Raw genomic sequence first — 11,445 nt, 5'->3', positions numbered from 1 at the left:
CATTGGTTTTACTTTGATGCGATTTGAGGTCCATACACCACAAGATTACACAGGCATTGCTTCAAGTCATGGCAAAGCTGTGAAATTTTAAGGCCGCACAAGTGCAAATAGGGCCTAATTCAAAGGTGTTATCAATTAATCTCAATAGGTTACTTTTTACACTTGGGTGACTTTTCATGCAGCTTTGGACCTCAGAGTCGCATGAAAAGTTGCCCCCCATGATTTCCATTCATATCTATGCAACTTCACCCATGTTCACATAGCTCTGATTAGTGCTTTTTTTTTACCAATAATATTCCTTTAGATTGGCTTTGTGCATTTTATGTACAACTATATAGATCAGAACAAAATGAGGGACAAATGAGAAGGAAAGAGGGACCAAGGGACAGTTGGGACTTATGCGATTTCACTAGACATCTTTGCAGGAAAGTCAGGCTGAGGCCCCTTTCACACTTGTGCAACTTTTCCTGCAACTTTGGACATCAGAGTCGCATGAAAAGTCATACCCCATGATTTTTAGTACCATTCATAATTGTGCGGCTTCAAGTCACACCGACTTCAAAGTAGTCCCTGTACTACTTTGGTCTCATTTTATTGCAAGTTGAGGTCTATAGACCTCAAGTTTACACAGGTATTTCATTAAATTGCAGCAAAATTGCCGACGTAAAATAGCGGGAAAATTGCGCAACTTTCCCTGCGACTCCTGCGTTCATAGACCTCAAGATTACACAGACATTGCTTGAAGTTGCATCAAAATTGTGCGACTTTCAGGTCGCACAAGTATGAAAGGGGCCTAAGTCACTGTGCTGAGTACTATTATACCTAGAATATAAAGTAGTCCAACCATCAAACACTAGTAAACGTATGTTCTCAATATAATTGTGCTCAAATGGCTGAAAATCACACAGATGGTATCACCTACTGAAAGCTTGCATTGTACTCAGCAGCATATGCTGAAGAGAGGCAAACGCCTATTAGTAGGGATGGGCTGAACATCCCCCTGTTCGGTTCGCATCCAGAACATGCAAACAGGCAAAAAATGTGTTTGAGCACGCGAACACCGTTAAAGTCTATGGGACATGAACATGAAAAATCAAAAGTGATAATTTTAAAGGTTAATATGCCAGTTATTGTCATAAAAAGTATTTGGGGACCTGGGTCCTGCCCCTGGGGACATGTATCAATGCAAAAAAAAGTTTTAAAAATGGACGTTTTTCGGGAGCAGTGATTTTAATAATGCTTAAAGTGAAATAATAAAAGTGAAATATTCCTTTAAATTTCTTACCTGGGGGGTGTCTATAGTATGTCTGTAAAGTAGCGCATGTTTCCCGTGTTTATAACAGTCTGAGAGCAAAATGACATTTCTAAAGGAAAAAAAAGTAATTTAAAAGTGCTAGAGCTAGTGCCGGCTATTAATGAATTGTCAGTCCCAACAACACACATAAAAGTCATTGAAAGTCATTGAAAAAAAAAAAAAATGCGTGGGGGTCCCCCAAAATTCCATTACCAGGCCCCTCAGGTCTGGTATGGATATTAAGGGGAACTCTGCGCCAAAATCTAGAAAAAAATGGCGTGGGGTCCCCCCAAAAATCCACACCAGACCCTTATCTGGGCAACCTGGCAGGCTGCAGAAAAAGAGGGGGGACGAGAGAGTGCCCCCCTCCTGAACTGTACCAGGCCACATGCCCTCAACATGGGGAGGATGACCCTATGTTGATAGGGGCAAGGGCCTCATCCCCACAACCCTTACCCGGTGGTTGTGGGGGTCTGCGGCCGGGGGGGTTATCGGAATCTGGAAGCCCCCTTCAACAAAGGGGACACCCAGATCCAGCCCCCCATGTGAATTGGTAAGGGGTACATTGTACCCCTACCATTTCACAAAAAGAAAGCGTCAAAAAACCACAGGAGACGGCTTGGGACAAGTTCTTTATTAAAAATTTAAACAATAAAAAATAAAAAAGAGATTCCAGCGATGTAATCCAATAAATCCATGCTCCTACTCCAGCGATGTAATCCAATTCTCGATCTCCAGCAATGGATCATCTCCAGCGACTCCAGCGAGGAACAGGCACAGGATCCTGCCTCCACCGGAGGCACCCAGCCAATGACGCAGCACTAGCTTGACAGCTCTTATGTAGCTGAGGGCGGGGCCACCCGTCACGTGACCCCACCCACCTCTGACAATGTTGATGGGACAAGGGCCTCTTCCCGACAACCCTGTCCGGTGATTGTCAGTCTGTGGGCAGGGGGTTTATCAGAATCTGAAAGCTCCCTTTAACAAGGGGGCCCCCAGATCCTGCCCCCCTATGTGAATGGGTATGGGGTACATCGTAACCCTGCCCATTCATCAAAAAAAGCAGTGAGATGTCAAAAAAACAATAGCCAGTTTTTGACAAGGCCTTTATTGTAAAGTAGCTCCGAGCTGTCTTCTTTCCGGAGCCGTCTTCTCCTGCCACTGTCTATCCCACCGCCATCTTCTCCCAGAGCCATCTCTCTTGCCACCGTCGTCTTCTCCATCTGCTGTGTTCTTCTGCACCGCCAGATACCCACTAATAATAAAAAAATCCGCTCTTCTTCTGTGACGTCTTCCTCCGCTGTGTTGTCAACCGCTGTGTGACGTCTCTTGCATAGCCATGGGACAGGCTCTCCGGGTGACGTCATAATTGTGATCTTTTGTGATTTGCATCATATATGATTTGTTCAACAAAGACCTGACTACAGGGACATTTAAGAAGACATATTATATTTCTGGAAAGGCAATTCTCAAAAGATTTAATTGGATTTTTTTCCCTTTTCTGTGGTGTGTGAATGTTTTTTTTTTCCAAATTACATTACATTGAACATTATGCCAACAGAGGTATATATCCAATGGTGGCTGATTTGGGTGTGATCAACTAGTATTTCAGTGTTTAAAATAGCAACATGGACCATTCTGTCTCTAAATTTCCTTGATTTTTTACATGAAAACTTTGGGGGGGGTCTTTAAATTTGTCTGCCAATTTTGGTTTGCTGCTGGAAACATTCCAATGTTTGTTTTTGATATGATGCACTTTGGGAGATTGCATAGAAATGGTTAATATTGCTGGTATATTCCTTGGTGTTTCCCTACTGTGACAGTTCAAAAGTGAGTCCCTGAGTTGTTGGAATGCCTCTAGTGATTCATGTAGCACCTGTCTATCATAACTTCATTGCATGAAATCCTTCAGCATCCTAACATCCCACTCATGGAACATTTACGAAAGACAAATCCACTTTGCACTACAAGTGCACTTGGAAGTGCAGTCACTGTAGATCCGAGGGGGACATGCAAGGAAAATAAAAAACAGCATTTTAGCTTGAACATGATTGGATGATAAAATCAGCAGAGCTTCCCCTCATTTCAGATCTACCCCTCAGATTTAAAGCGACTGCACTTCCAAGTGCACTTGTAGTGCAAAGTGGATTTGCCTTTCGTAAATAACCCCCATTGGATCTAAGGATGTGATTTTCCTGATTTTGATTAATGTGATGTATGGTTACCCACATTTTAGGGTGGAGACATTTTCTATGTATGTGGTAAGTATTCCTTTCTATGGGCTTTTTGTATACATTGGTATGCAAAGCACATTCTTCTATGTCACAAGCACATGCAAAAAGTGGGTAGCTGTATTTCTGTATTCCAAAAGTGAAGGAAATCATGCAGTGATGACTTTCCAGGTGTGTCCAGTCTAGTAAATCTACCTCTGTGCCATGCCAGGTGAAGAAGTATTCGTCTATGTACATGAGCCATATAAGAATGTGGCTCTGGTACAATGGATGACCAAATACATCTCTTTGAAATCTGATGTAAAGAGATTGACATAGCTAGGGGTCACGTCGGACCCCATAGCTGTGCCTTGATGTTACAGATAAAATCCCCCTTTAAATCAAAAGCAGTTTGTTGTGAGAATAATTTCAAAGAGTTCTACAAAAAAAACTAGATTCTGGGGTAGTGACATTTCATTGAGCACTTTGGATATCACCACCAGCCATGTGGAAGCAAAATCTGTTCCAATGTTTTTTACTAAAATATCACAAAGTATAAAACCTTTTGAAGGTGAAGGACAATTTTGTGGCACCGTTATTATTCCCTATTCTGAATACAAAGTTTAGGAGCCCTCCATACAGCTGTGGTGAAAGACAGTGACATTTTACATTTACAAATATTTATGAAATTGATCTAAAATATTGTGAAGCTGAAGAAAAATCTAAGTAAGTGCATTAAAATTATTTTATGTAATTTAACATTACTTTATTAACTCTTAGCATAGGTTATGAACTTAAGGATGGTAATAAATGAAACATTAGTGGTGGACTTCATTATATTGGGATTTCCAGGATCTTCAGCCTTGCAATATGCATTTTTCATTTTGCTACTGTTTACATATGTGTTAACGCTTTTGTGCAACATTATAATCATAATTATTACCTGGACAGAGAGGAATCTTCAGAAGCCAATGTATTTTTACCTTCGCAACTTCTCTATACTAGAGATATTTTATGTCTCTGTGACTGTTCCTAAAATTCTAGCAACAATTACTTCAGATGGAAGACTAATGTCTCTTACTGGGTGCATAACCCAACTGTTCTTTTTCTTTTTCTTGAGTTCTACAGAGTGTTTCCTATTGGGTGTCATGGCTTTTGACCGCTATTTGGCTATCTGCCAACCTTTACATTATCCATTGTTAATGAATGCAACAATATGTCAATATCTAAGCATATGTTCATGGCTTGTTGGATTTACAACTACCTTTCCTCCTATTTTCCTAATCTCTCAGCTTCCATTTTGTAGCAGAGATATTAATCATTTCTTTTGTGATGCTCCTCCTCTACTTAAAATTTCCTGTGTAGATACTTCTCTTAATGACCTTATTGATTTTATTTGTGCTTCTTTAGTAATTGTTACCTCATTTACAGTAACTTTGTTTTCATATGTTTGTATAATCACAACTATCGTTAAGATGTCTACAACTGAGAGTCGAGCAAAAGCTTTCTCTACCTGTGGTTCCCACCTAACTGTAGTTCTTGTCTATTATGGTACTGTTATATTTATGTATGTAAGACCAAAAGTGGGCTTTACATTTACTCTTAATCGAGTTGTGGGAGTGTTTTATGTTGTGATAACACCAATTCTTAATCCCATTATCTATTGCTTGAGGAATAAAGAAGTGAAAGAGTCAATCAAAAAATATTTGACTTTGTTGAGAGGACTGTAGTAGTCTTAAGCAAACTATACGCATAAGACAGTGGCCAGAAGTCCAAAAGAAATGCTTTTTCTTTCTTCTTACAGTAATGTTAATGCATGTTAGGAGTGTATTTTGGAGGAGCAGACACACACCCTACATACTAGATTTGGGGAGAAAACATGCCAGTCATCTAAAAGTCAATTGCCTTTTATCCATAAGAGCTTTAATTAAGGCCCCCTTCAGACCTATGTGTTGCGGCAATGCACATGCTACTTCAATGCAAGATAATGCATAACACTTTGTGCATTATTTTTCATTTAGAATGGCATAGCAAGCACAGAAGTGGTAATGCACCACCAAGGGTCTGAAGGTGACACTAGGACATTATAGCTGTTGTCTGATCTGATTTGAAATACATATAAATGAGGAGGTTAATAACTCTACAGAAAAAATCCATAAAAAAAAAACAAAAAACAAATAACAGATAAGTAGGAGGCTGTGTGAAGGGCACTTTGACTTCAATGCAACTAATGAATACACCAACATGTAGAGAGCTTCGGGTATCCTCCCAGATCCACAAAAAAAATAAAAATAAAAGAGTACTACCTGTCAGACCACGCACCCGTCGCTATTACCATTGATGCTTTACCATCTGTCTCCACTACAAGAATTTGGAGAGCTAATGCATCAATTCTGCAATCGCCCACTTATGCCACATACCTACAGGAACAGCTAGAAGAATACTTCACCCATAACAAAGGATCTACATCCGACAAAGTCACCATATGGAACACCCATAAGGCGTTCATTAGGGGGATTCTTATACAATTAAATGCCAGAGAGAACAGAAAGAGTACGTAGCATCTAGATTCCCTCATGTCATCCATTAAGGACCTAGAAAAAGTAAACCAAACTATGCCCGATCCCACACTTCAATCCAAACTCATGCTCCTTAGACAAGAATTAAGAACATTCCCATTAGACTCATTTGCAAAATCTCAGAAAAAAATTAAAGCCAGGCATTACACTACAGGCAATAAAGCAGGGAAAGTCATGGCCCTAAGAATCAAAGGCTACCACAATAAAACTAAAATATCACACCTGTTTCACCCAGCCACTAAAGATAAACTTATTGAACCTCAGGCTATAGCAGATGTTTTCAGCCATTACTATAATACACTATACAATCTCAAAGAAGACACCTTGATTCCACTAGCATCCAAAATCGAGATTGACACCTTTCTACGGGAGATCAATCTCCCTATAATATTTCCAGAACAGCTTTCTCAGCTAAACGTCCCATTTACGATCCAAGAGCTAATAGAGGTAATCACAAATCTACCTTCAAATAAATCCCCAGGTCCAGACGGACTCACTGGAGAATACTACAAACAATTTAAGATGATACTAGCACCCTATTTGGCCCTAATATGCAACAACGCTGCTTCCTCTTCCTTCCTTCCTCCAGAAATGCTTAAGGTTCTTATCATTACCCTACCAAAGCCAGGGAAGGAACCTACCTCACCACAAAACTTTAGACCCATATCCCTACTTAATATTGACACAAAAATATATGCCAAATTATTAGCCACTAGACTGATGAATATTATGCTCTCATTGGTACACCCCGATCAATCCAGATTTACGACAGGACGTCAAACAGTTGACGCTACACGAAGGATTATCAGTATCATCCACAATGCTGAAAGTACTCAAACGCCCTCTCTGCTTATATATTTGGATGCAGTGAAGGCGTTCGATTGAGTACACTGGACATACCTCCAGGCGACACTCTGCAAGTTTGGTTTCCAGGGACCAATTCTTTAAGCCATTATGGCTACACAGCCTCATCAGCTCAAGTATATACATCAGAAATGCTATCCAAACCATTTAATATATCTGATGGAACTCGCTAAGGCTGCCCCCTATCTCCACTTATATTTAGATTAATTATGGAACCCCTTGCAGAGCATTTCAGATCTCAATCCAACATCTCTGGTGTTCAAATTGGCTCCAAAGTACATAAAATTAACTTATTCGCAGATGTTGTGATATTATTAATCACCAACACAATTACTTCCCTGGCTTTGGTTCAATTTCTTTTACAGAGGATTAGCTACATTTCCTATTATAAGGTGAATGAAAACAAGTAATTTATACTAGAACTTAGCTTACATGGCATTACCAGCAATTTACTTTGCAACATGTACCCTTATTCATGGCTCTGACACAGGTATATCCTATCTAGGAATTACACTCACTATGTCCACAAAACACCTTTTCGCCAGCAACTACACAGAAGTCAAACATATGCTCACCCAAGAACTGTCAAAACTCTCTCAATTTGAATTCACATGGTCTGGAAGGTTGGCTGCCTTTAAGATGATGCTCCTTCCTAGACTTGTATACCTCTTCTGCACACTCCTCATACCACTATCCCACAAGTAGGGATGGGCCGAACACCCCCCGGTTTGGTTTGCACCAGAACATACCGAACAGGCAAAAAATTTGGCAAACACACGACAATGACATAGCATATCTCGGGTACGGGTTAAAGATAAAATCCCTTCTCCCACACTCATAGCTTCCATGCTAGCCTTCTGTAATTTTCTTCAAACTGCACCCTTAGGCAGAAATCCATATCAATTGCCCATCCCCAGTGCTGGGACAAGGCCAATTGGTGCCCAGGGCGAAGATGGCAAACTGCGCAACCCCCCCCCCGTTTTTAATAAAGAATCAATGTTGTTTCAAAACAAGAATATACTTAACAATACAAGTTCAATTAGGTTTAATGCGATAGAAACAGTTCACTCACACATTTTAATTATATGTATTTTTATACCATTGTAATTAACCTCCCCTCAGCCACCTCCGGCTAGCAACATGGGGCGCTTTTAACCCTTTCTTGGGGATTAAAAGTTCCCTGCTAGCGGTCGAACAGTACCGCTTAAATAGTGGTAAAGCGCAGCTAAAACTGGCGACGCTTTACCACTAATGGACCCGCCACCCCATTTTAACTGCTTGCCGACCGCCTCACGCAGATATACTGCAGCAGAAGGGCTCGTACAGACAAAAACACGTACCTGTACGTATTTATTATAGCAAAAAGTAAAAAATAATGAAGTTTTTTTCAAAATTGTCGCTCTATTTTTGTTCATAGCGCAAAAAATAAAAACCGCAGAGGCGATCAAATACCACCAAAAGAAAGCTCTATTTGTGGGAAAAAAAGGACTTCAGTTTTGTTGGGGTGCCACGTCGCACAATTGTCAGTTAAAGCGACGCAGTGCCGAATCGCAAAAAGTGCTCTGGTCAGGAAGGGGGTAAATTCTTCCGGGGCTGAAGTGGTTAAAAAAAAACCTCAAAAAAAGTCAGTGGTGGCAGTGGACATTGCAAGGACCGCACACGGACCGGTGTCTGTGTGGGACACCTGTCATACAGCTATGCCAAACTGGACATCACAATACACCACACGCACAGCACACTTCCACAGTCCACAAGGCAGCTCTCCTCTTCCAGCCAAAATCCATGCAGGAGAGGGTGCACACACTGTACACTTCCCCATCTGTTACAGGCTATAACATACAGCAGAAATTAAAAAGCAGTGGTGGTCATTAACCTCCCCTCAGCCTCCTCCCCTCCCCCAATCAAGCCATTTATTAATGTTTGTTTAGCGCTTACTTTTACACTAGTTCAGACACTGTCTGCCACACACTGCAATCCAAATCTACCTTAGCTTCCTTCAGAATACAGCTAGACTCGAGCCAGCCAGGCAGCAGCTCCTCGACTCCTTGAGGTCACAGCGCGCTGGGTCCGACACAGCTCCCTGCGCTCCTCTGAATCCTCCCACCTCGCCCTTCGGCCGTGAGTGACGTGACGTCACGCCGCTGGCAGGGACTATGGGACTCCTCCGTAGGGGGAGTAAACTGAAACAGTAAAGGAAACAGTGAAGCTGTGCTGAGGGAAGGGAGGATGCAGGAGTGCACAAATTCGGCACACACAATTTGTACAGTGCCGCTGGGCATAGGTTACTTGTTGTAGTACACACTGGCCGGCAGCGGCCATTACAGAACTTCACCTGCAGGCTGCGCCCCCCCTCCTATGGCAAATGGTAGCGCCCAGGGCACCTGCCCCTTCCGCCCCTGCCTTGTACCGGCCCTGCCCATCCCTATCACAGTATTCCAAATACTTATTTCTATTACCACTTTTACACTTGGCTGTCCATAGGAATTATTCAAGTGTCTGATTAATACTCTCAAAAGTCAATCATACCTTTCCCCACATTGCAATCTACGCATGCGCTCCCTAATTCTGAATACTATAGATATCTTCAGGTAACCCATTGCCTATTATCATGTGCCCTCTCTTCCCAAATCCATAAACAGCTTAGCCTGGAATTACCTGACAAATGATAATGCCAAGGTAAAAGGTAATACTCTCTTTTATAATCTTCTGCAAGATAAAAAAGTTTTTAGGAAACTTCCCTTCTTTGTGAAATGGTAATCCGACATTGGCAATACTTTTCCAGGCTCCCAATGGTTAACAGCCTTCAGGGCTATCTTCAAAAGCACCCGCTCTGCTAACTTATGTGAACTTACCCATAATTTGATCTACGATGGTATATTACCCTGACCAATAGTCAAAAAATAAACCCAGATGTATTCCCCTCCTACTCTCAAGCTCTCTCATCTCCTCCTCCCATGCTGGTCTCCAGGATTTCTCCAGAGCCTCTCCCATCCTCTGGAACTCGCTACCGCCACCTGTCTGGCTATCCCCTACTCTTGCTACCTTCAGGCGATCCCTGAAAACTTGACTCTTCCAGAAAGCCTATCATGTCTCCAACTAATCTTTTACCACTTCCATCAGCTCTTTCCTCACAGTTACAACCTGTTGTACCACCTGCACCACCCTATTAGATTGTAATCTCTTCTGAGCAGGGCCCTCTTAATCCTCTTGTATTTTGTTGTATTATAACTGTATTGTCTCCCTTTTATATTGTAAAGTGCTGCTAAACTGTTGGCGCTATATAAATCCTGTATAATAATAATGTTTGAGAGAATCTGGTTTTAGAGGAAGTCTATTCCATATATTGTGGGAATGCACCAAGGAGAAATCTTCAAAATCCCAATATCCCTCTCACCTGAACTCGCAATGTTAAATATGGGCATTGATGCGTTTCCATATGACTGTCAGTATCTTATAATGCACATTTTACTAGTTGCATGTCTTGTGATTGTCTGGCATTGGAAATCCCCTGATCCTCTCAGTAGGTCTGAAACTATCACCTTGGTGCACACCCATGGAACGTATGAACGTATGTTAACATCTACTGAAGGACATCTACAGCACACAGAAACAAATGGCAGCAATGGCTCATCTGGTACTCTCAATCACCTTGCTTTAAACCTTAATGTATCTTAACCTGTCTGTTGGTTTACAATACTCTAAGTGTGGACTTGTTATACTACATTTAACTGGATACTTGTTTGTGCTTGTTATGTGCAATAAAAATTCTATTGATAAAAAAAGTGCAGATTCCCCCATCCACACATTCAATGTACATACAAAATGTATAAGGTAGATTAAAAAAGATTACTTCCCAGCAAAGTTACCTGACCCAGGTCAGATCTTGTGCATATCTAATTAGAAATTGTTATTCATTCTTTACCTCCAAAGCTGTTCATCTTTCATCAGCTCTTATTATGTTACCGTTAACTATGTTTTTTATGCCTGATCTCAGTTATTAAATGTTGAACACCAATTATTATCTTTCTTTCAACCTGCATTCATCATCATACTTTTTGCTATATTCATCACTCACGTATAATTCTTATTATATTCCCACATCAACCATAGTCTTATTAAATAGGTTGCACAGCACTCATTGCTTGTTATATTAATAATGGATTTTTTTTTATTCAAGTACTGAATTCATTATATTGTGGTAACACCTATATGTAGCTACAATTAAATATTAAAACTATAAGCAAAAGGCACTTTAATATTCATTTAAAATTATAATTTTTTAAGAATATAATGTACTAATAACAACTTTAACATTACATTTTTCTCTTATCCCACATGAAATTATGTTTTAAAGAATTTCTCATGTCTCTTTTCCTAAAGGAGTATATGATAGGATTTAGCATATGTGTTACCATTGTGTAGAAGCCAGACACAACTTTGTTATAGTTTGAAGAATGTTTGTAGTTTGGTCTTACATACATGGCTATTAAGCTTCCAA

The 11,445-nt window shown here is 40.6% G+C and overlaps 1 protein-coding gene across 1 annotated transcript; it reads left to right on the top strand.

The window, feature by feature from the left end:
• Positions 1-4,304: 4,304 nt before the first annotated feature.
• Positions 4,305-6,504, top strand: LOC141110653 (olfactory receptor 6B1-like). The gene has a single exon (XM_073602169.1). The coding sequence runs from the start codon at positions 4,305-4,307 to the stop codon at positions 5,232-5,234; it is 930 nt and encodes a 309-aa protein (XP_073458270.1). The 3' UTR covers positions 5,235-6,504.
• The last annotated feature ends 4,941 nt before the right edge of the window (positions 6,505-11,445 follow it).

This window comes from Aquarana catesbeiana, linkage group LG01, assembly GCF_042186555.1.
Source record: "Aquarana catesbeiana isolate 2022-GZ linkage group LG01, ASM4218655v1, whole genome shotgun sequence".
In the NCBI taxonomy this organism is placed as follows: Eukaryota; Metazoa; Chordata; class Amphibia; order Anura; family Ranidae; genus Aquarana; species Aquarana catesbeiana.
Note: the sequence above shows the minus strand (reverse complement) of the source record. Positions and strands in the feature narration are given on the sequence as shown.

Coding starts and splice junctions, on each gene's coding strand:
- LOC141110653 (XM_073602169.1), top strand. CDS start 4,305: ATGGTAATAAATGAAACATTAGTGGTGGACTTCATTATATTGGGATTT.